The 23996-nt window shown below is 52.4% G+C and overlaps 10 protein-coding genes across 10 annotated transcripts; 4 read left to right on the forward strand and 6 right to left on the reverse strand.

Moving 5' to 3' along the window:
* Positions 1 to 381: 381 nt before the first annotated feature.
* J4E84_004735 (uncharacterized protein) lies at positions 382 to 1551 on the reverse strand (the record flags this gene model as incomplete). Its single annotated transcript, XM_049387338.1, has 1 exon — positions 382 to 1551. One exon carries the CDS (start codon positions 1549 to 1551, stop codon positions 382 to 384), a length of 1170 nt encoding a protein of 389 aa, XP_049245111.1.
* A 2512-nt stretch (positions 1552 to 4063) lies between these two features.
* J4E84_004736 (uncharacterized protein) lies at positions 4064 to 5145 on the reverse strand (the record flags this gene model as incomplete). The annotated part of the gene is made up of 2 exons (XM_049387339.1): positions 4064 to 4866; positions 4929 to 5145. The coding sequence occupies 2 exons, from the start codon at positions 5143 to 5145 to the stop codon at positions 4064 to 4066; spliced, it is 1020 nt and encodes a 339-aa protein (XP_049245112.1).
* Positions 5146 to 6003: 858 nt separating this feature from the next.
* J4E84_004737 (uncharacterized protein) lies at positions 6004 to 7234 on the forward strand (the record flags this gene model as incomplete). Its single annotated transcript, XM_049387340.1, has 4 exons — positions 6004 to 6240; positions 6293 to 6457; positions 6510 to 6714; positions 6939 to 7234. 4 exons carry the CDS (start codon positions 6004 to 6006, stop codon positions 7232 to 7234), a joined length of 903 nt encoding a protein of 300 aa, XP_049245113.1.
* Positions 7235 to 8518: 1284 nt separating this feature from the next.
* Positions 8519 to 9523, reverse strand: J4E84_004738 (uncharacterized protein; the record flags this gene model as incomplete). Its single annotated transcript, XM_049387341.1, has 1 exon — positions 8519 to 9523. One exon carries the CDS (start codon positions 9521 to 9523, stop codon positions 8519 to 8521), a length of 1005 nt encoding a protein of 334 aa, XP_049245114.1.
* A 194-nt stretch (positions 9524 to 9717) lies between these two features.
* Positions 9718 to 10493, forward strand: GET1 (GET complex subunit get1; the record flags this gene model as incomplete). The annotated part of the gene is made up of 3 exons (XM_049387342.1): positions 9718 to 9804; positions 9860 to 10046; positions 10117 to 10493. 3 exons carry the CDS (start codon positions 9718 to 9720, stop codon positions 10491 to 10493), a joined length of 651 nt encoding a protein of 216 aa, XP_049245115.1.
* A 1965-nt stretch (positions 10494 to 12458) lies between these two features.
* On the forward strand, positions 12459 to 15217 carry J4E84_004740 (uncharacterized protein; the record flags this gene model as incomplete). The annotated part of the gene is made up of 2 exons (XM_049387343.1): positions 12459 to 12764; positions 12815 to 15217. 2 exons carry the CDS (start codon positions 12459 to 12461, stop codon positions 15215 to 15217), a joined length of 2709 nt encoding a protein of 902 aa, XP_049245116.1.
* Positions 15218 to 16133: 916 nt separating this feature from the next.
* On the reverse strand, positions 16134 to 17528 carry J4E84_004741 (uncharacterized protein; the record flags this gene model as incomplete). Its single annotated transcript, XM_049387344.1, has 2 exons — positions 16134 to 16345; positions 16403 to 17528. 2 exons carry the CDS (start codon positions 17526 to 17528, stop codon positions 16134 to 16136), a joined length of 1338 nt encoding a protein of 445 aa, XP_049245117.1.
* Positions 17529 to 18300: 772 nt separating this feature from the next.
* Positions 18301 to 18915, reverse strand: J4E84_004742 (uncharacterized protein; the record flags this gene model as incomplete). Its single annotated transcript, XM_049387345.1, has 2 exons — positions 18301 to 18784; positions 18836 to 18915. 2 exons carry the CDS (start codon positions 18913 to 18915, stop codon positions 18301 to 18303), a joined length of 564 nt encoding a protein of 187 aa, XP_049245118.1.
* A 423-nt stretch (positions 18916 to 19338) lies between these two features.
* Positions 19339 to 21000, reverse strand: J4E84_004743 (uncharacterized protein; the record flags this gene model as incomplete). Its single annotated transcript, XM_049387346.1, has 2 exons — positions 19339 to 20470; positions 20519 to 21000. 2 exons carry the CDS (start codon positions 20998 to 21000, stop codon positions 19339 to 19341), a joined length of 1614 nt encoding a protein of 537 aa, XP_049245119.1.
* A 351-nt stretch (positions 21001 to 21351) lies between these two features.
* Positions 21352 to 23441, forward strand: J4E84_004744 (uncharacterized protein; the record flags this gene model as incomplete). The annotated part of the gene is made up of 2 exons (XM_049387347.1): positions 21352 to 22228; positions 22279 to 23441. 2 exons carry the CDS (start codon positions 21352 to 21354, stop codon positions 23439 to 23441), a joined length of 2040 nt encoding a protein of 679 aa, XP_049245120.1.
* Between the last annotated feature and the right edge of the window lie 555 nt (positions 23442 to 23996).

Below are 23996 nucleotides of genomic sequence, written 5' to 3' on the forward strand. Positions count from 1 at the left end.
CGTCTTTTGCGGCAGAAGAGTGAACTGTGGTGCATGCTTTCGTAGGTTCTTGTCTCAACTCTTTCCAATCTGGCCTTTGCCTTCTTTACCACGATACTCTTCCGATGTTGGATACTACCCCGTCCTCTTATCTACGTACGTTAGAAGTCCTCAATAACAAGAAGGCTCTGATCACTATTCTTGGATCATATAATAGCAACGGAAAGATCGCGGAGGCAGCAATAGCTTAACGATATACATCTCTCCTCTCTAGTGAGCATCTCGTAACTCTAAATACAGATAACGGAATGTCTCACAGCTAGTGAACTACGACAAAGGAACGCGCTGTATCATCCAATCGGTGTGTTGCCACTGGGAACTGAGCATCGAAGCGTGCTGTCTTTACTTCTCAGCCTTCTCACCTCGAAGGCATCTTGTCCAATTCTTGTTCTTCGATATTTCTTTGGCCTTGTCTAACTGCTGTGCACGAGACCACTTCGACTCACCTGGCTGCTTCAAATTTGGGTTTCGACCATTGGAGAAGAATTTCGTAGCACGGGCAGCCGCTCCGGCCGTTCTGGAAATTGCCTTAGCTACGGATATAACAGCATCGACAGCCGACCTGAACAGGTTGGCAATGGCGTTGATAAAGTTTCGTTTTTCAGTAGATGGGCTTTCTTGCGGTGAAGTCGAGTTCATGTTGGTGAAGTTGATGTTGGTGGAGTTGATGTCGGTAGAGTTGATGTTGGTGGAGTTGATGTCGGTGGAGTTGATGTCGGTGGTGCCGTCTCTTTTCTCCATAGATCGCTTTGCATTCTCAGCAGCCGCGTCGCCAACCTCCAGAAATCCTTTCGCAAAGTCTTCTTGAACGATATCGCTCTCATCGTCAGGCACCGCGTTTTCCAGCCATTCGTCGTCGATATCAGGACCAGGCCATACTTCAAGCATATCCCCGTTGATGCTGTCCAGCAAGTCCAATGAGAAGCCGCCGTCAGCCATCTCAAGCATGGCCTCCGTACCAATGGCAGCGGCAGTAAGAGGAAGACATACAGCCATACGGCGAAACTTTTTCTGGTTTCTTCCAGATCGTCTCTGTTTGTCCTTTTCCTCCCACTCCTTGTTCTTTTCTTCTTTCTTTTTCTCCAGGCGCTCTTTGATCATGTCCTTGAACTTCTCAAACTTTTCCTTGATCTTCTCCTTGATTTTGTCTTCGTAGGTTTTCTTCTTGTCCTCCTCACTCACATCTTTGTCTCTGATGCATACTGTCTTCGTGGGATCCGACTTCATGAGCGGTGGGCACTTGATGCATTTGGTCGGGTCGGACGGGTCTCGAATCTTGTTCTTCTTGCATCGAGCCTTTCTTTCACAGCTCTCTCCATTTCCCGCTTGTCTGTTAACTAAGGGAAATCGAGCTTCGCGGCCCAGCACGGAGCCTGGCTGTGAGATATCGAGATCGGATGCCGTACCCCTGTGGACACGTTGCGAAAGTAAAGTGGCTTCGCTGGGGGTATACGCGGCGATCAAATGATTCGTTAGGAGGAACAGTACTTTGATGGTCTTTGCAACATGCATGATGAGGGATTGGCAAGAAGCTAGCAGTAGTGTAAAGGTAGATTTTGATGTGAGCTGAGAAGGACTCACGTCGATGGCTTTCTTATCAATGTACCTAGGTAAGCTGCCAGCCTTTCTGATGCTGTGAGTGCTTGCGCAGGGCTAATCTAATTTGAGTGACGAAACAATTAAGATACGTGGCGTATCCTACGATTGATCATATGAAAGGTATGGGGCTGCATTGGACGGCTCAACCTCTTCGCACGCGATACGTTGCCTCAACCGTTGGCGAGGCCACTCTGCTCTCTACTCAGACATCCTGCCACATGATGCACACTGCCACGAAAGCGACGCTGGGGCGGGTGAGCCCAACACAACGAACACTGCCTTCACGAGGCACGGATTCTGCCCTGTGTAAGAACCTGTGGGGTGGAAGCTGCCTATAGCCCCCAACCCACATAACCTGGCCGAGACCTCTATGGCCGCGCTGTGCAATCAAACTTCTCGGCCTGGTTCAGGCCCCATCTTACATACATATTTTCGAAACCAAAAGGTGCAGTCTGACACCTGGGCAGTCTCGGAATTTCGAACTTGCTATATCGAGCGCCACATGCTTACCTACGTACAGTCGATCAAGGAGGACTTCTTTGCTTGTTTGGTTGCCGATGCGAAAGACATTAGACTCACCGTCTAATCACGGTGGGGAAGTCTTGCTAGACTAAATACATGAACAAGGAGCTTTCGGTCACTAAGAGTTCATCAGCGTATAGTTTGATATGGAGCGTTACATTGAAGCGAAAGATCATTACACGAAGCAAAGCGTCTAATCATATCGCTACATCTGCGGCTATAACCATCTGGCGTCTAGACTTCATGATCAAGCTTGCGGAAATCATGTCGCGCAGAAACTGATGCATGTGGATTGCCAGCTGAACTAAACAAATACCCTTCAAACTCAATCTAAGCAAACAATCGCAATTTCATTCACTTCAGATCCGGAGCTTCCTTGCCATCGACCGACCACAAGTCCCAGACTTCATAACTTCCATAGTTCCCCACGAGGCAGCCATCGTCGCCATACGCCAAGATATCCGAGGGCTTGCAGTCGTCGCCATTGAAGAGGACGACAACGGAGCCAAAATCTTTGTCACCTTCACCTCCGGCTTGTTCAGTTTCATTGTGTTCGATAATGATGGCTGCAGCTACCCCAGCGTTGTCGCGGTTGCAGCCAGTGCTGGCATCGACATCTCGCCAGCCAAGGTTGGCACCGCGGCAGCCCGCAGATTGACTATACGCCAACGCCAAAAGTCAGTAGTTGTCACACATATGGATTATGGAAGGCGATGACTTGCTAGTGATGGAGGCGATAAGCGTTGGCTATGCAGACCAAGTGCTGGAGGAGGAAGAATGCCTTCATGTTCATAGAGACTGTGTATGTGAAAGAGGTGTAAGAGTCGTCTTTGATTGCAACGATCTTTACAGTGAGGATGAGCGGTGGATTACGTTTGATGCCTGCTCAAGAGTAGATCTGGGCTGTGAAGATTCTTGAAGGATCTCAAGGTACGTTTGTAGCCCCAGGACAAAAGACATGGGTAGGTAACATCGCGTGGCTCGTAGCGCTCATGTGGTTAAATTTGGCAAGTAGTTGGACATGGCATCTATTTGAGAGCATCCCTGTAACTCCTCAGTATGCAAGTAATGTGGGGTTTGGATCGGAAATGAGTATCCGAAGATACCGCACCGCCTTCAGCTCAAGCATTTGGCCCGTGGGGGCACTTTTCATAACCGGGGGCTGGCCCCGTGGCTCTCCCGCAGCGGCACGGCCGCCGTCTTACTCTTGCGTCAGAGTGTTTCGAAACTTCACGTCTTGGCTTCTTACGAGATCTCCATACATGCATTGGAAACATTCTACGCAGATAGCCTGTGCCGCATTTATATCAGCAATTACAAATCTTGACCCCGGGAGGTACTGCGTATAGTCCTAGGATCGTGGAATGACTCCGTGCCACTCTATCGCCCCCATCCTGTGCTTTTGTCGGGGATCCTGGAAGCCTATGCCTCAGCTTCTTATGACATCTTCATGCATGCAGTGGGAAGTTTCGTATCATCATCCGAAACGTAAAGCTGACCTCTTCTTGGTCTTACTGAAGACCGAGTGTCGGCGGCTCCTCATATATGCTGACCAATTTTGGCCTTTTTTCAATACTGAGCAATCGCCTTTCGACGACAGTGCCTCATAATGCATCCGATACATTCGGAACAGGACGTTTGAGCGTCTGCAGAATCCATGCTGCCAATTTGGTCGATGAGACAAGCGTATACCAATACGGCCCCAGGGTGTTGTGCTACCTAGCATATCTCTTATTCGCCAGAATGGAGAAGCGGAATCGAAAGCGGGAATTGGCCAACTACTTGACCGCTCCGAAGTTCAATGACAGGAACAAGTAACCAAATCAATAGCTGGTTTGAAATCAATGACTAGGTACAGTGTAACTACCATGTAATTTGCAAACGCGTAGGAAAAGAAAAATGCCTACTCTTCCACAGCACCCAGCTCTACCACTAACCTCATGAAGGGCTTGAACTCCTCTGGCATCCAGCTGTGTAGGTCTTCGACATAATGTCGCGGGACTTTTGCCCCATGCTCTGCAAGGTATCGGATCATGTCATCAGATTTATCGTACATAGCCGTCGCTAGTGCTCGTAATGGGGCGGCTCGATGCTCACGGATGTCCGTGTTCCAGTCAGTGACATCTTCGTTGACATCTGCACCCGCTTCTAGCAACATCTTCACAGTTTCCATGTCGTGCTTCTTGACTGCTAGCTGCAGCGTCCCCGAGTCCTTGAACCAGTCGATTCCGAATCTGTCCAACAGGACTCGAATTGACGCAGCCTTCGGCCATGGCTGTTCAAAGGGTGCAAAAAACATTCCTCGGAACCTGCTCACACTTCCTCCATGGTCTATCCACCAGCGAGTGGCGTCAGGTCCCATGCGAACCATACCACACCAGGTTGAATTATGCGTAGTTGAATTGTAGTTTAACTGCTGTGGGTCTGTGCGCCATTGGCAAAAGTCCAGGTCGAACAAGATATCGAGCCATTCCACACCGTTTTTCCCATACCAGCCGCAAAAGGTGTAGGAGTCGAAGTAGTTGGGCGAAAAGCCGATCTCGAAGCAGAAACGGAGTAGCTGGGTGTCGCGTATTTCTGATGAGATTTTCATGAGAGGACGGGAATAGTATACTGGGTCTATGCCAGAAGATTCAAGAAGTTCTCTGATGGCAGGAATGTCGCCTTGAAATGCACTCAGGAAGATCGAAAGGATGATGGTTGTATCTACGAACTCGTGTAAGCAGTGAGACCCACAGCCGGTCATTCTGCATTTTGATCATACTTACCATCGTCTGTGGGCGGCTCATAGTTCTCGCTGAGCAGTAGATCTCGTACTTCTCTCTCGAAGCCCCTCAGATTCCATGCCTTTTTGTCGGCAGACTCTACCGTAGATTTGGGAAGCTTGTAGTAGGCCACAATGTGCCGCAAACATTCTTCCAACGTTCTCTCGCCACTCAATCTCGCATCGCGCGCTTCGCCAAAGCTGGAGAGAGTCGTTGACATTGCGATCGTTATCAGCGATAAGGCTCACTATGATGCCTAGGTATGTGAGAAACGCAAACCTTGGAAGTGAAACAAATTCAAGGCTGGTCGGATCCAGAAGGTGGGAAAGAGGGCGGGAAAGAGAGCGACGAAGATCTGTGTACTTTGAGCGCAGACGTGTACTCCGGGCTTCTACAGTTGATGATTTTGAGAGGTGTGCGGGCGGATATTAACCTGAGGGTGGCACAGTGACGCTAGTGGATTCATAGCTAGCGGTGTACACCTACAAGCGCTTATTTGACATCGGCTTGATGTTGCCTAACATGCCAAGGGTGGCGCATTCCAACCTTGGAGGTACCTAATTAGCCCAGGCGGACTCAGGGCATTGACGTTCTATCTATGTTACTACCCGATGCACGGAGAAGGCGTCGCGCGCGCAAGGATTTAGGGAGACAGAAGACCTCGGGAGGGCTGTTTCAACCCCGAATCCCGATATTTCAAGAATTATGTGTGTGACGCCTCAAGGTCGCGTCTCTTGGTGAGCATTGGGGGCTGTAGGGCTTTGCGATACCTCCCTAGGTAGGTAGGATGTGTTGAATCTTCTTGAGATGTGGCCATGTGCCACGGGACACATGCCTGCCTTTGTTTTAACGCGCGATTGCAAGGCAGATAGTCAAACTGGAGTTCCTGTACTATCAAGATACCGTGGCCAAAGATATCGACACAAGTCTCGCTGAAATCCTTGCTGAGAACTAGGTATATCTTCTCTCAACTCCTATCAGCATTGGGTAAACGTACACTGAATCAACACTTGTCGCCTGGACTGCGTCAATCCTTACGTTACTGCGTATATTTTCATCCTGCCATCGCTACCACGACATGAAGACCACATGGCTCACTATCCTGTGCTGGACTTACATCCGGCTGTCCACATCTTTCCCTGTCGATGACAGGCCCGCATTTACACCATGGGATCTGGCGAAAAGAGAGATCGAAGCAGCTATCTTCTCCAATCCTCTGGGACCCCAATTTGGAGTACCTGATGAGACGTGTCGTGGCACGCTGGAGGGCCCCAACACCGGTAGTTGCTGGAAGATGGCAGATGTCACAGTTGATGTGAGTAGTTTTACCCTCTTAATCTTTTTAATCCAATGACTAAGCTACCTAGAAATTCATCGCAAACCGAAAGCCCGAGGCCAACGAATGCGAGGTGCCCTGCCTTTTCTACACCTCGAAACTCACGGGAGCGGCAGAAAGGCTGGCCAATTTTGTTCTGAAGGAGGTACTTTTGACGGGGGCTGCGGAAGGACCGCGCAAGTACCAAACTATCTGGGTACGTCTCGCTAGGTAGAGTACAACCACGCGAGAATGCTAACTACTCACAGGAGCTACATCCGCCAAAGTTCTATCCAAACAAGAATGACCTGGACAAGACTCCCGAGGCCAAGTGCATCTACCAGGACCAGAGGGATCAGGACTACGACGCGAACTTCGATGGTTGCCAACGGCTATACTTCAAGTCAATGTCGAAGGCCATGGCAATGGAGTGCAAAGGCGAGGTCTTCTTGATGACCAATTCAGATCTGAGCGGTACTCGCCCCGAAGGAAAAAAAGAAAAAGTTCCAGTGGATGGAATTTGGTGGCAGGTTGAATTTCCGACACTGATCGATGATGCTCGACCCGCAGACAAGAAAATCACAAAAGTCAGTCCAGAGCCACGCCGTAGGTACCAATTCATGGATGTTTAGGTTAACAGTCCCTCTAGATCAGTTATCTTCAAGTACCTTTTAAAGACCTTGGAACGCTAACTGCAGAAGAGAGAAGCAAGCCCCCCGAGATTGAGGCGAGGGGGGAGTATTGGCCTAATGGAGTTGGCAACGAGCATTTGCAAAGCTTTCGCAACGAACAAAGTCCGCAATCGACGCCGAGCCCGCAATCAACCCCCACTCCCACCCCCGAGGCAGCCAATCCGGTTGAGACCCCTTCCAGCGGTCTTGTCAGGAGGGCAGATCGGACAGATGAAGAAGTTCTTGAACCTGATGACGAAGGTTATCCTTATCATTACTCCATCGATGAGATCTATGACTGGTACAAGGAAGCAGCGTGGTAGAGGCTGGGAAAGGAAGACATGCAAGAAGATCGAGATTGGTTTGGTGGAAGGCCGCGACATTACAACGATTTTGCTGAGTCTCTTATTCCTCGAGTGGTATCTGGCGATGTAACTAGACTTTCCATATCTTTTTATCAGCTGGCGTTTATTGGTACGTGAATGGATTCGATGTCTGCAATTCGCTCAAAAAGCCATGTTAAACCCGGCTCAGCCTATCACATTGCACGTTGCCGTGCACCGCCACAAACGCCACGTCTGCATCTATAATTGACAACCGGCTGAGTGGACGACGCGAGCATCTACGTGTCAAGTCCACCGCGTATAGCGGGCATAGTCGCTGGGTGACCGAAAAAAGTCTCCAGTATTTGCCCGACGTACGACGGGTCGGGGCGATATGGCTGACATTGCGGGGTGAGCGGAGGCTTAGCTTGGGAAGTAGATATGTTGCACCAGCTATAAGTAGGAACGCCAGCACTATCGACACCAACCTTGCAATCTTTACTTCCTCTTGTTCGACATATACCAAGCTTTCCAGCAAATCTTGAATCCTTGGATCTCCACTCACAATGCCAAACGTCCGGATCGGCCCGACACATGAAGGCCGTGCTCGAGGACGCATGTTCTGGTCGCCTGCAGAAGAAGGGTCATGCGTGCGAAAAATGGAAACAGTTCGTCGGAAGGGCATCGTTGAAGGACCTAACGGATACCCGGTGGTTGCAATCTCGAGACGAGCGGAGGAGAACAACCTGATTTACCCAAATCCGGACATCTCGAGCACACGCTCTTTCCGGCTTAACCAACGTCTGACAATACCAATTTCGGCAAAAGGTCAAAATCTGGATGAGCCAAAACGTAGTACTGGAGACCTGAACCTTGAGCGCACAGTCACGTCGACACAAGCCGCGCGGAGCGATGATGTTGGGAGGAACGCCGCTCCAAAAAGAGCCTCGAAGAAGTCGTATGAACATTCCAGAGTTCTCCAGTCTCCTCAGCCGGATCTCGAGGTGGCAGGCGTGAAAGAATGTACTAGCCGACCCGAGATATCTTCGCCAGATACCACAGCAGATACCACAGCGCGCAACTCTTTCATCGGCGATGTATGGTTGTCGTTCGACCATATGATAAAGCACGTCGCGGCAGTATCTGAGGGGAAAACGACGCCTAAAAAGACTGTTGTGAGGCGTCCGTTGTCCCGGTTCTGGGTTGATGCAAAAGGTGTGATGGCTGTAGCTATTGCGTCGATGTAGAAAATCGGAGTTGCTGCTTAATGATGAAGTGTCTTGTTCACACGCTGGACTCTTGGTGAGCTTGAATCCAAGCAATGGCGTTACACACACGGTCTAGTGCTATTGGTCGCCTGTTGGTATCCTTCAGGTCTTCCCTATAGGATTCGAGTAACTGGTAGGACGCCGAATGCTCCTCGTTATGCAGCGCCAGGACTGTACGTATGAATATCCATATTGACTCTTGCTCGAGATCGAGACTTTTTGCATAGTTCAGTATATCGCCCACCAGCTCCCGCTGTAGCGATGTAGCTATGATAGGCATCAGATATAACAAGAAAGACCAACCAGAGATATCGCTTGGGTGTCTGCAACACCACTCCTTGACGCCGTGGGCGACATGGACAACCATCTCGCTACCTTCAAGCTTAGGTACTAGTTTACGAGCATACTGCCAAGCGTGATAGTTCTTCGGATGCTGCTCTCCAGACTTGTAAATAGCGGCGAATTCGCTCTCCCAAAACGTTGCTATTTGTTCTTGCGATGCATCTCCCAGTTCTACGAGTCTCAAAGAGTCCACGATGCTGGAGCGGTGGTACCACAGGGTCGGCGACTTGGACTGACGATGAAGTGGAGAGGTAAGTATGCTGTTCAGAAAGCACAGCTCTTGTCGTAATGCCCTATGGTATGGAGTGCCAACATGAAGACCATGAGTTTCTTGTAGCTGGAACAAGGTGCGTTTTCGATAATTTGCTGCAGTGAGATGCTCTGGGTCGAATAGAAGCATGACCTTTGTCGCTTGCAATGTCTGTGCAGCCGTGATAGGATCACGTGCCTTGCTATGCACGAAGAAATGTTGGCGGGCTTCCAGGTAGGCTAACGCAAGTATCTTCTTCGGCACTCCCAGACTCATTCCGTCTTGCATGGTGATGCCATCCGGTGGCTGTATAGCAGGAGGTAGAATCTCGATCTCGATAACTTCGTCTGCATGCTCCTGGAAGTACTCGCTCAACGAAGCAAAAGCCAGCCTCTGGAATTCCTCTTGCTGCCCGCATTTGGTCGTCATGGCGGAAGATCTGATTTCGTGGGTTCAAAGTGAAAGCTGCCCAGCTGTCGCAGAAGGAGGACCCTTGCGCACGACCCCACCGCGTTAGCTTGCAGCTCCCAAAACCGCCTGGGCACCATTATGACATAACCCTTGACTTCAACACGATGCAGTGAGAACACGCTGCACCGCGATACTGGTCCCCATCCCTCAACATGCCGTCTCTCCTCCTGGTTGTCTTCACCCTGCAGCTGTTGCTCCACATCATCAACACCGTGGGCGCATCCACGGTCAACGACCTGGTAAGCCCCGCATCCGAAAACAAACACGCAGGAACCTGGGACTGACACATGGCAGCTATGGATCCTGTACAATAAGCTGCCGACGCCAACATCTGGGTCTGCGCAGAGATGCCAGGCCCTCAAAAAGGATATTGTGCGCTTGAAGCGCGAGCTGGGCAACACGTCGCCTCAGGACAACTTCTCAAAATGGGCCAAGCTCGACAGGCAGCACAACAAGGCTATGGCTGAGTTCCAGAAGCTAGGTAAGCGCTCCTGCGCGGAGACGCTCCCACCGGACACGTCAAGTGCACTTGCTAACGCTCTTCTCTCCAGATGGTTCCCTGCGCTCGCACCAGTCCACCTTCACTTCCGCCGTCTCGACCCTGCGCTGGCTTGGCACCCAAGGCCTTCGATTTGTTCTACAGTTCTGGTTCTCCAAGTCGCCTATGTTCTGGGTACCTGCTGGGTGGGTGCCATACTACGTCGAATGGGTGCTGAGTTTCCCGCGCGCACCTCTGGGAAGCGTGAGCATAAACATATGGGGTATCGCGTGCGCAAGTATGATCGCGCTGGCAGCAGAGGCAGTAGCTGCGGTTTGGGTACTGGTCATGCGCAAACCAACACCTGTGGCGGCAGAGAAGCAGCGCGAGAAGCACGATGCTATGGCCTTCAGCGCAGACCAGAAGCCTGCAGAGAAGAAAGAATTGTGAGCGCGCTACGTGTCCGATTCCGCGTGTATATTTCATACAACTTCAAATCAAGTAAAAATTCAATATGTCTCCCAACAAAAGACGCAAAGTCGTCGTGGCTTTCGCTCAGACACTGCAACACGAGTGGGATGATCTTGGCAGATCCTTTGGCTTCTTCTAGGCTACAAATTGAACTCGTGATCGTGGAGAGTAGCGTATCACCGAGTCTTCGAAAGAGCCATCTACTAATCTAGATTCCTTGACTAACATCCTAAAAAGAACGACGCGGTGCACGGCAGCTGGCATGAAACTGCATCGTCCAACCGCATGCGTATAATCTCGTTGGAAGCGAAGGGTTTTGTTTGGTGTGGAATGGTCGCACTGGAAGCTTGAGAGGGAGAAAAGTGAAAATTCCGCGCTAACAGCTCGCGGCCCGACAGTGCCCCCGAAGAGCGCTTACCATATTTGGACTATCGCGTCTCATTGGCACGTATAGACAATGTGAAGAGCTCCATGAACTTAAGGAACGAGAAATTCTGCGTCTGAAAGTCAAAGGTTGCTAGCTAGAAGTTCAACGGAATATTTGTCTATAGCTAGTTCTCCCACTCGCTCCCTCGGATTATGTCACGTGCGTTTAGACCGTGCCCGAGGTCCAGGGCTGACCGGCTTGAAAATATCGCAGTGTACATCTGCCGTGTCTCGCGTGTCGTCGATCGTGCCTTACATGAACATGATCGACTATTCTGGCCGTTGATCACCACCATTCAATAGCATACATCCTGGTTTAGCTCTGTCAGCTACAGTGTAGTCGCTTGGAATGCAACACGGGACGGAGATGGGTGTCACCTCGTGTCGTGTGCTGCTTGCCTAACCGCACCAGGTAGAAAGTCTGCCGAAAACGAAGTGAGTCAGCCTCCGACTCATTGTCGTCGCGTTTCAATGCGCTTTGACAAGGCCAAGCGAGGGAAGCCGCCAAAGTCCAATAATGAGGCTCTACCGCGTCTTGTGGTGGGTCTGTGCACGTCTTCCCCATATCCGCATGAATGGTTCAGCGCTCGCCGGTTCCAGGCCGATCCAAATCTGGCTGTCGTGTGTGGATGAGAGTTCCCCGCAATGTGGGATGAGATTGCTAGGTGCAGTGATCGCTCAAAGGTTGCGCACCTCGCTCTGCTTACGTGCACAGGGCTTCAGTAGGGTTTGCAGAGGTGTAGACGGCGTCTGGGGAAGCATGATCGCGGCTGGTTTCTCGAGTCAAGTGCGTGCTGGCGTCCCCCTAACCTCGCTGGTTTCATGCTGCGGCCGCGAACAAACTTCGTCGACATGATGGCGGCCGCTGTTGCATGTGCCACCTGTCGCGCCCAATGCCCTCACCCGCTGCATCTAAAGCTGCTCACACAAGGCGAAAGCCGAGAAACTTCGAGACTTGAGCGCACGAGAGCCATGGCCCACGGACGAGGACTGACTCCGTGACCGGCCTAACGGCGCCCAGTGGCAGCGCCGGCATTTCGGTGAGATTGTATCGGGACAGGCGCTGTGACGAAATGGCGTTTCTCTCCCCACACGGTGGACAAATGCTCCTCCCAATGACGTTTCGAGGATTCAGACGCCGGCCCAAGGCCGTCTAATGCGTTTACAAGTCGCGCACTTAGCGATGCGCACTCCACTTTGCTCGCCGCTGCTCAACCGTCCGCCTTTCCTGGGGTCGATAGTCCCTTCACCGCATCGACCCGCGTGGCCCTGCACACTGCTCGACTCGACGCAGCCGTCTCCTACACCACCCGTTGTCGGCACCCTGTCCATCGCTCCTTCCCAGACCACACCCATCGCCCGTATACGACCCGTCGACGAGGCTGGCGCCAGAGAATGCCGTGGCCTGAATATCAGATCCCGAGACGACCGCGCCCGCGATAGAACCAACGCTCTCCGCAAACAATAGCCCGTCCTCCTCTATGGCATCGATATACACGTTATAGCGCGGCGCACGACATGACGGATCTTGACTTCACCAATGGCGACTTCCCTACGCGAGGACCTGTGGTACTGGGAGTGTCAGCTGCGACGCTTGCCATATGCTCCGTTTTCGTTGGCTTTCGTCTCATCTCCCGATTTCTGGTGGTTAGAAAGCCGGGATGGGACGACTACACAATGATCCTGGCCTGGGTCCTCGCGTTTGGCGCATCCTTCTCGATATGCTACGGCACTACCAAAGGCCTGGGGCGGAAGCAAGAGAACATACCCGCGCAATGGCAAGAGCCCATGAAGAAGTCCTCCTTTGTCTTCTCGGTACTCTACGTACGTACAGGACTTTGTATACATAAGCCGCCAGCACTAAATCCCCACAGAATCCAGCTTTGATGGCCACCAAAACCTCGATCCTCCTCTTCTACCTCACGCTGTCCAAGACACACAAAGTATTCCGATGGGCCACCATTGCCACCCTTGTCGTCGTCAATGTCGGCGGGCTCGCTCTGACAATCCTGAATCTATGTCAGTGTCGTCCTGTTGGCGCCGCTTGGGCTTCTCCCGTTCCCGACACTGCTCACTGCACCAACATCGTCACGATATACCTTTCCTCGGCACCGCTCAACATCATCACCGACATAGCCATATTATTCCTGCCGATGCCAATACTCACTAGTATGCGGCTGCCGAGGAAACAGAAGGTGATCCTCGTTATTACCTTTGGTTTCGGTATCTTTGTCGCAGTCGTCGATGTCATTCGTATCGCATACCTGCAAGATGCTCAGCGCGATACTCTTGAAGCCGCACAACGGCAGTCTTCCGAATCTGGCAACGAACAGAGGAACACTGGCGATTTTGCGTGGTTCTCATCTCTATCATTTATGTGGAGCACCATTGAGATCAATTTGGGTATCATGTGTGGATGCGTTCCCGCCCTGAAACCCCTAGTCAAGAGATTCCTACCTAGCTGGGTCATCGACCATACTATGCGCGACAACACTACCCATACAAGCGATGAAGCTGTACTTCATCCCGACATACTCGATTCTCGGCGGCGCTCAGACCCCTTAACGCCTCCCGCTTCCCCACTCAGCAAACCTCCTCTCGCTCGTAGAAGCGGTGGTGATGAGCCGATGGGTATGATGGACTTCTTGACTACGCCTGACATGACCGAATTGCCTCAACTGAGACCGTCCAACACCACTGTTACCTACGCCACCACCACCCGCACCCAGCGCCCACCAACATTTTTCGACTTCGTCAACACTGGGCAGAAAAAGAATATCACCCTCCGGAGCAACCGAGAAAGTGTATATCCCGTGATCATGGTAACCATACTGTTCTTCATCTGGGGGTTTGCCTATGGTTTCCTGGACGTACTCAATTCGCGCTTTCAAGAAGTAGCTCGCACGAGCGAGTGGGAGACAGTTGGACAACACAGTGCCTATTATGTTGGCTACATTGTGGGACCTTTGACTTTTGGACGGATCGTCTTCAAGGCCTGGGGGTTCAAGGCATGCTACATGGTCGGTCTTTCAGTCTATGCTTGCGGAACCCTCGTCTTCTGGCCTTCAGCTGTGCTCAATTCCTTCCCAGCGTTCCTGATCTCAAACTTCATTACCGGTGCGGGACTATCGACATTGGAACTTGGCGCAAACCCATTCATAGCACTATGCGGACCGCCTGAGTATGCGGAAGTGCGATTGAACCTCTCACAGGCTGTTCAGGCTGTCGGCACCATTGTTTCCCCACTTTTGGCGAAGAAAGTGCTCTTCCCCGCCAACGCTGCTAGCCTCATTGATGTGCAGTGGACATATCTCGGCATATCTCTCTTCAACATCGCTCTTGCAATCATATACTTCTACGTACCGCTTCCTGAAGCTACCGACGAAGAGCTAGAACTAGCCAGTCAACGCACTGTGCCATTTGCCCGCGAGGCCACCATCAAGATTGGGTCCAAGCCAGTCAAAGTTCTTTGGATTGGTCTGAGTATGGCAGTCTTATCTCAATTCTGTTACGTTGGCGGCCAAGAATCCACCTCCACTTCGTACAAGGAGTACCTCAACCGCGTCGCGCCCTCCGTGGATTATGTGTCACAGCAAGCCTATGGACACACTGCTTTCGCGGTGTCTCGGTTCCTGGCAGCCTTCATCGACATTTGGGTAAAGCCACGCTTTAGTCTTCTGGTTTTCTACCTGGGCGCAATTATAACCGCTGCCGCAGCAATGCATGCTTCTGGCAGTGGCGGTGCAGCCATCATTGTCATCGTCATGTTCTTTGAAGGCCCGCTTTTCCCGCAGATTTTCGCACAAGGGATACGGGGTATGGGCAAGCACACCAAAGACGCTTCCGTGATTCTGACGGCAGCTATTGGTGGAGGGGCCGTTATCCCACCGATAATGTATGCCGCGCTCAAGATCAAAAACGCACAATACGCTTTCTGCGTCATTGCAGCGGCTTACGCTGCTGGCGCATTGTATCCCATATACCTCAACTCACTTGCCGCGTCTCGGCAGTTATCTGATCCCGTACGCGACGAAAAGACCAGGAGAGAATCAGAAGCCGAGGGTCGGCGGCGAGGGTCGATGAGCGAAAAGCTCAGAAGGTGGAGTAAAGTCAAGAAGAGGCTGAGTGTAAATAAAGAGGATGAGAGATTACCTTCGGTTGAACATCGCGAGAGGCGCAGTTGGCCTGAAGGCCTGGCGCCGCGGAGCGATAGCCTAGCCATCGAGCCCGTGCAGACTCGTACACCGAGCTCATCAAGCTCTGTGAGTAGTAGTTGAAGGCTCTGCTTGAGAGGGCTTGTATTTATATCGCATACGGTGTTATAGGGAGATACCACGGGACTGTTAACGGCTTAGCATGGGTGGCTAATTCACACATGGAGTAAAATGCAATCATTTTTACTATACCACCATCAAGACTATGTCTTCCGACTCATATTGCATTAGTGGTGTGGAGCAAGAGAATGTGGGCATACTCGCAGAAGTGTCCGCGTGCATAATCTGGATGCCTCCCCTATGCTCAACTCACACTCTTGTGCCACCCATCCAATCTCTCACATGTCATGTCAACCAACCAGATGGCAGCGAGATCCGCCTGCTGTACCACTCTCTTGAATGGAGTCCCAATACGATTTTCCGGATTTCGTAGAAGTTGGAAAAGGAAGGTACATTTCCCATTCCCATAACGTAGCTTTCAGGTTCAGTACTCAGGTGAACAACCGGAACCACCTACACACACTAGCGCGACATGTTGTAGAGGTTTATCATCACTTGAGTATCCTGAATATGTGCAAAGAAGGTCTATCTGTACTTTACTTTGTCGAGGGAGCAGCTCATCTCGTACACGTTGAGCCCAGATACACTCTAGCCTAAAAAGTATGTCTGATGGCATGTTGATATACTATAAGTCACGACACGTTGTATGCTTTTGCGATTGAGTATGCATACTAAGGCAGCTGGCAGTTGCTTTACGATGCACACACTTCCATGCATCAAACAATAGGCATGCGAGAGAATGCCAAGAAAGCTCAATATATTCTCAATGTATGAAGAATCGCTTAGAATCGCTATCATTATGCAAAAAGTGTACAAGATCTCGACCACCAAACGCCTTGCCATGCATATGCACATTGAAATCCCTCCTCTGTATTATATACCAACTATCCAATTAGACGACTTCAACCGTCGAAGAAGGTCATAGAATCAAGGCAGCGACAATCGCAACCACGAAACCAAAGTACGTAGCGCTGGGCTGGAGCAGCACGTTGCCCAGAGACGCAGTGCCGCAACACTCGCGGTCATATGTAACGTTGTTTGCACGGGCGGCGACTTCGAAGACGGAACCGTTGATGGGGCCTTGGTTGTAGAAGTCGACGAGGAGGAAGTTTGGTGGGCGGTCCCAGTTGGCTGTGGGGGGATATGTTAGCAAGATGCAAGATAAAAAACGGATGCGAGGATACATACTGGTGCAGGTGTTGGTCATGCGACCTAGACTACCTTCTCCTTCCAGCGCATTGGTCTGGTTGATCTCCGCTACGTTGGGCACGAGGAGGTTCAGTCCAGCGAACGAGATCTCGGCGTTCAGGTTGTGGTTGGCCATGTACATGATGTCCCTCATCTTTTCTTCGGACATGCCCTCGGGTCTACCCAGCGTGCAAGGGAAATCGGGGTCGGTTGGGGAGAAGGGTGTCTCCCACATGTTGTAGAACTCCCAGAGCAGGTATGGCACCGCGTCAGTGTCGAAATTGTAGTCGATGAAGGTGACGACACGGTTGTTGTGGAGAATGAGTTCGCCAAGCGTTGGCCAGTCGTTGAGCTCCATGGCTGTCTTGGGGGGCTGGTAGACGTATTCGATCAAACCGGACTTCTCGATCGCCTCGGCGAAGTTGGAAGATGTAACGAGTGGCTTGCCGTCATCGGTCGTTTCATCCCAGTTGGAATTGCCGAAGAGAATCGTGATGACGTCGAAGGGGTGATCTGCTACCCATGCCGTGACTTCGCGGAGGTAGTCTTCAACGGTACCGGCGTTGAGCAGGTCACAAGAAGAATGGCAGTAGTAGAGCGTGCCGTTGACGTAGTGGGCTGAGCCCTGCAGCATGCGGATGCCATCATTCAGTTGTTGCGTCACGCCGTACTCTTGGTTGCGCGCAATGTTGTTCTTTCGCGTGTAGGGCGAGTTGTGCGCAGCTACTTCGGTAATATTGGAATACTTGCGGTTGCAGAACTCAAGGTAGTTGTTGCAAGGCTGAGTGTTGGAGGGCAGCGCTGGAGCGGTCTCGGTGCCAGTCGGTGTCAGTGTTCTGTTGTTTCCTCCGATGTTTGTGACGGGTGGTGCGCTGCTTGTGATTGAAGCCGTGCCGTTGGACGAGGCTGTGCTACCAGACGCCCCAGACGACGCGGCCGATGTTACTGTCGCAAAGGTGCTGCCCTCGAAATCCGAGGGGACGGTTGGGTTTGGAGCCGCATCATCGCCCGTCAGACTCCGCTGCGACCCAGATAAAGTTATGACTGAGGGAGAGACCGAGGCCGAGCTACTCTGGGCTGCAGTGAGGCCAGCAAGCCACACCATGGAAAGTATCGCCCCTTTCATGATCGCCGCAGGGGTGATATGTTCTTTAAATCCACGACCAAGTTATGGGTTCGCAGGCAGGAACAGATATCGGCTATGTCAATCCTGCTCAAGCGATAGTCGTGATGGTGCAGTCGTCTCGACGTATGCAGTGAAAGCGCCGGCGAGTTTGGTTGCTATGCAATGCAATGCAGCGCAGTGCCGTCCGATCCGAGTACGGGGTAAATGAGTATGAGCTACAACGCTGTATGACAAAGTCGCGACCGAGTTCCCCAGGTGAAAGGATGCGGAGAGAATGCAATGAAGAAGCAATACTTGTTGGAGAAGAGCCGCTGCCGTTGAGAAATCCCAGACGACGATTGTTTTCCAAGCGCTCGAACGGACCATCCGGGACTCCCTAGTTAGGCAGAGTGCCATGACGTAAGGCGCTGTTTTAAGGTTGCAAGCCACGCGGGTGTCTGCTCTCATCCAACGATCTGCAACAGCCGCGCCACCATTTTAGCGCGACACGTCATGTGCGCGAGTCTGGAACCGTCAAATTGGGGGTGGCTGCAAGAATGGCCCACCTGGAGATCTCTAGGCATATCAACAATGATTCATCGCAATGTGTGAGAATGCATCTGTCACTCGGGGTCGTTAGGCTATAAATGAGTTTCTGCATTGATGAACGACGCAATCCATGTATATTCAGGTACATGTTAAGATGGGCAAGTATACCGCCTAATTGAGACTTCACACGCGTACGCGACCATGACTACATCTCACCGCTGGGTACATTCTTCGTGGGATGGCTCTATGCACTAGACGAGCCACCGCTAAAGAACTCTTCAAATCGACTCTTGCCCTTCAGCTGCTCAATCTCCCTCTGCAACACATCGATCCGATAATTCTTGAACGCCTTCTCAATCCTCTCCTTGCTGGCCGGGTCTTTGGTCACGGTCCTTGCTGCGCTTGCTGTACCTGTCAAAAGACCCAATTCGCCTCCAAGGAAGAGACCGCCAACAGAAAAGAGGAAGTAGGTCGCTGCATCACCCCAGCGCGAAGGTCCGGAGATCTGTGCTGTGATGTCTGGAACAGGCTCGGTACGGCCGTCAGCGAAGCGTACTTCTACGGGCTTCTCCGCGGCGCGGAAAGCTTTGAAGTACGCAAGGCGCATGCTTCGCAGCCGATATGCTGTGTAGATTCCTAGACCCAGTCCGACTGCTGACGCGAAACCAGCGTGCATCGACACCTTTCCACCTGCGCTTTTGAGTACTTCGCGGTCTTGTTGGTTGAGGCTATCTTGAATAAGCTATCGCCAATCGACGCGCAAATCTGGCGCTACTTACTCATGTTGCAGATGCTCCTCTGCCAGCTGACGGAGATCTTTCGACCTACGGTCACGGAATGCTGCTAGTGACTCAGCCATGTTATTGTTCTGGGTAATCGTAGGTATAAGAAACTTGATGGTAGAATCAGATGAGGTTAGGTGACTGGCAATTGCTGGCACTCGAGGGCCTTTTTAACTGAATTTTGTAGTTCATGATAAGTTCGTGATGCTTCTAGTCGCAACGATGACATCATGCGGACATGGCGGAATCTAACCGGGAAAGCTCCAACAACACGCGGGCACGTGGAAAGACAGACAGACAGGCCGAGGACCTAGTTCACTTCAATTCAGGGTCCAGAGACCAAGCCATGCTACGTATAACCAGAAAAACAAACTTGCTATGCTCGTCATGCTTCCGTCAAACGCCTTGCTCAGAAGAGCTCGTAAACGCCGTGGGACCATCAGAGGTCGCCTAAGGATATCGCCCGTTCAAATGTTCAGCCTCGAAAACAAGAAGATGCTCTATAGTTTGGGCTTGACTTCTGGTTCTGCAGCACTGGCTTCCTGGTTCCGAGTGACGTTACCGGTGCCTGCGCCTTCTCCGAAGAAGATGACCTCGACGGTCAAGTCGTCCCTGTATCGTCGCGAAAAGGGACTTGGGAGGGTGAGGAGAGCACTTAGTTGATCCTGATCCTTTCCGCCAAGTGCATTCCGAACAAGATGGGTAGCTGCGTTCTTGTCCTCAACCACGAAGCGCTCGTTCAGGCTAGTCTTGGTACCCCACTGTTGCTGACGGATTGGTGCACGTTGACCCTCTCCCTTCTCCGCTGCCTTCTGCTCGACAGGCAATTGCTTTTGTGTGGACCACCAGCTCTTGAGCCAGGACTGAGTCTGTGAACCTTGACTGGCCGGGTTGCCCTGAGCGTCGAGCCACTGACCAACTAAGCCTACGACCTCCTCGTTGGTAAGCATCTCCCATAGACCATCAGTAGCCATGACGACGAAATCACCCTTCTCTGGCTCTACCTTGGTAGTTGTGATGACCGGCTCGGCAGTGACGTACGGAGGAGTCTTGAGTAGTGTTGAAGGCGATCGCGAAAAGTAGGACTTCTTGAGCTCGGCGTTGGTCTCGGCGGACCACTTGTAGGATGCATCGCCAAACGCCCGGGATGGCTCCAGTCCACCTAGAATGCGACCGTTCCGGACCACGTTGGGCTCACCCGGATGCTCTCGACGCAACCGCTCAGCCTCACTTGTAGTTCCACCGGTTTGATCTTCAGATAGGGGAGTCACGGTCCACTTGCCATTGGGCCCTCGTCGACCCAGAATCGCGCGAGAATCACCCGTGCAGGCGACTCGCAGGAGCTTGGATCGGCTGTCGTAGAAGGAGAGGAGGGCGCAGGAACCGGAAAGGGCGGGGGCGAGCAGCTCAGCAGCAGCGATCTTGGATTGAGCCTTGCGGACTTTCTTGACGGATTCGTGTACGATCTCGTTGTCTAGTTTGGTGAAGCCGGTCTTGATGGCGCGGTCGATAGCATCGGGGCTCGGGAAGTGGAGCGCAGGGTCCTCGACGGCCGACTTGTAGGTCGTGTTGAGCTCGCGTGCGACGTAGGAGATGAGGGTCTGACGAAGCTTGGCTGAGGTAACCCAGCCACTGTCGAGGTTAGCACTGGCGAGACACGCGACCACGATCGACACCTACCTGTGTCCGTCGAAAACGCCCCAGAACATCCAGTCGCTGGCCGAGGCGCCATTGTCCGTGGCTGCCAGGTTCGATGGTACCTCGATGATCTTTTCGGCATGGTCGTCTTCGATGGGGGAGTTGCTGGGAATTTGCACCACGTCGTACCGCACAACGCCCTGCCCTCTGCCCACGAGCCACGACTCCTCGTTCTTCCTCAGCTTGGCTGTGGCTTGGTCGGGGTCCAGCATCTCCAGCACCTTCCTGCCGTAGTCATCCGTCTCTTTCGAGATGGGCCCAGTAATGGTTCCTGTGTAGAGTTCGCCGGGACCAACGACCAGTGCCTTGCGCGCGGGCTCGCTGCTTCGGGCGCTGGTCAGGTTCCTGGCTTGGTCGGCGGGGGACTGCGCGTGTCCTGTCGAGGATTTGTCGTTGTAAGCGTAGAAGGCACCCGAGGCGACGGCGGCAGCCACTAGCGCACCTGTGAGGGCGCGGAACTGCATCGACGACGCGAGGACGATGGGCGAGGTGCGCTGGCGGTAGTGGTGATGAGCCCGGAAGCCTAGGCCATTGCTCGGCGCAAAGACGCCGACACGGCTGCGGGCAAGCTTGCGCAGGCACGGGCGACGTGCAGAGCAAAGCACTTGGAAGGCAGCCCGCATCTGGCAGGTGGGGTGAAGGGGATTGGGAGTGAGGTTGGCAGCAACAGTAGTCCACGGGTGAAATCATGGTGCAGGCTGGGAGAACGCCTAGTCCAAGCGCTTAAAGCGGGGACCCAATCATCCCCTGCGAACAATCTAAACCACTACGACGTCATCACGTTACCCCAAACACTTAATTTTCGACACTCCAAAATGTCTTCGCGAGCGTTGCGGCGGGCCCAGCGGGAGCTTGAAGAGAAGCAGATACAGGAACAGCTTGCCCAAGATGACCAAGACGAGGAAGAGTCGGAGCCTGAGGTAGCCCCCAAGACAAAGGCGAAACCCAGCCTGTTTGCTATGTTGGGCGATGGTGGCGACCAAGATGAAGAAGACGAAGAGGATGGAGGAACAGATCAAGACGCCGCGCGCAAGGCCGAAGATTCCGATGATGACGCGGAGGTCGAGCCTATGCCTGCATCGAAACCCTCAAAGAAGAGCAAGAAGAAGAAAAAGAAGGCCAAAGCCAAGGGCAAAGCTGCAGAGGCTGACAAGCCCTCCGCCTCTACCACAGGAAAGTCAGATCTTGATGAGATTGATCGGGCATTGCTTGCCCTCAACCTCTCTATGAACAGGCAAACGGGACCTGGATCAGATCAACACGACCCCATCAGCGAAGAGAAGAAGCAACTCTTCTCTGTGCTGAGCGTGGACACGCAACATTTACATGCCGCAAACGAGATGAAGAAGCTCTTCGGTCGAGCCGCTGTGCAAAGTGCCGAAGACGAGGCGCGGCCTCGACAACGTGGTCAGCAAGGTGGCATCGCTGCTGCGATTGCAGGACGTAACGCTCCTGGCAATCGAAACCTTGCATCATTGGGACTCCGACGTAACATCTTCATCCAAGGTAAAGAGGAGTGGCCACGAGCTACATCTGGCGGCCTCGGCATGGATATTGTCGAGAAACGAGCGGACGGCACTGTCGAATACAGATTCGTTCACAACAACATGTATCAAGATGTCCAGCGGCAGTTCCAGGTTTGTGTCGCAAGTATGGATCCTGAGCGTATGATCCAACTCTTGCACCACAACCGTAAGTTGAGCCACTGTCCATGTCATAAAGAGTACTAAGGTCATTCACAGCCTTTCACATCTCCACTCTGCTTCAAGTCTCAGAGATCGCTAAGCAACGGCGAGAGCCTGCTGTTGCGTCCGACATGTTGGAGCGCGCTCTCTTCACCTTTGGGCGCTCCGTACATTCTACCTTCTCTGCGAACCTGGCGGCTGGTAAAGCCCGGTTGGACTTTCGCCGTCCAGAAAACCGCGAGTTCTGGCTTGCAGTATGGCGCTATATCAATACATTAGGTGTTCGTGCGACATGGCGAACATCGTTCGAGTGGGCTAAGATGCTACTTGCAATGGACCCTGAGAATGATCCTTACTGTCTTCGACTCCTCATCGACCAACTAGCCTTGAGAGGGCGAGAGCCGGGCGCCTTAGTCAATCTGGTCGAAGCAGATTACCTCCAGCGACAGTGGAAGGTTCCACCGAATCTCGCTTTCAGCGTTGCGCTTGCTCACGATCGCATCAAAGAGCCACAGAAAGCACGCTCAACGTTGCGCAACGCAATCAAAGAATATCCATGGCTCGCAGCGCGGCTATGCAAAGAGCTGGATATTTCCCCGATACCAAAACCTGTATGGGGAAGGGAACCAAACGGCCAGTATCAAGAGCTGCTATGTCAGCTGTATGTACCCAAGGCGAAAGACCTGTGGAACAACACCGAAGGGACGACTTTGCTAGTGGAGATGTGCTACTCTTTCGAAGAAGAGCTGGGAGCAGGAGAGGATCCATACTGGCTTGCACAAGTACCAGAGACGGACCTTGCTCGACATGTCATCCTTTCGGATAACCAAACGCTCATGGCCCTTCTTGACCCTCGCGTCAAGTCCAAATTCACATCCGTTTCCGATCCACTAGCTCCCGATGACAGTATAGTGTCGTACGATTCTTCTGTACCTGGGCGCCCTCACGACCCCGCCTTACAAGAACGGCTGCTGGCCGAACTTGAGCAGTTTCGATCCTACTTTGAACGCATAGGGATAGATGGGCTTATGCGGCGAGGTGAGGACGGGCAGGGCTTGGTACGGGCGCTGCAAGCAGCGGGCAGCAACATGCAAGAGTTTGAGGAGAACACACAACGCTTTGTAGTTCTACGGGAAAGGTTGGATCAAGAAGGCGTGCAAATAGTATTCGACGAGCAAGCAGCTGATGGCAATGGCACTGGCTCGGAAACGGATGAGTAGCGCTGAAGAGTCATTGTACGCCCTGTGCGACCTGATCAACGGGAACGCATCATAGCAAACGCGTCTCATGTCACGGAATGACGCTGGATACTTGGAAGTAGAGTTTGCTGCCCAGGCGACACATGATGCCTAATCTGATGGATCCATGGATGTCATGTCTTGATAGTAATGCGTGATATTACATGTGCAGCCCCACGCGTCGTCTGCAAGGGTGCATACATGCAGAGCTTCCCTGTACAGGCGACGCGGCATCTGAAACACATGGGACTCTGGAGTAATAGAGTCAAATCAGGGTCAGCCACGTCCGTGCTTGGGTGCGCTAAGAAAGTTGAGACCCTCGTGGCGCTCATGACAGTGACGTACCCAAGGTTTGTTTATAGATGCAGGCTGAGGTGCTGCATCTCCGCATAAGCCGCACCGCACCGCCTCAGGCTGTCCATCGACCCTTTCCACTACATGTATATTGTCCGCACGTGCTCGTATTCCTGATTCGCTCTCGGTTCCTTCCTACTGCCAGCGGCAAACCTGACTGAAGCTTGCCAGCCCCCTCACTCG

This window comes from Alternaria hordeiaustralica (assembly GCF_023758085.1).
Source record: "Alternaria hordeiaustralica strain BMP 2776 chromosome Unknown scaffold_7, whole genome shotgun sequence".
In the NCBI taxonomy this organism is placed as follows: domain Eukaryota; kingdom Fungi; phylum Ascomycota; class Dothideomycetes; order Pleosporales; family Pleosporaceae; genus Alternaria; species Alternaria hordeiaustralica.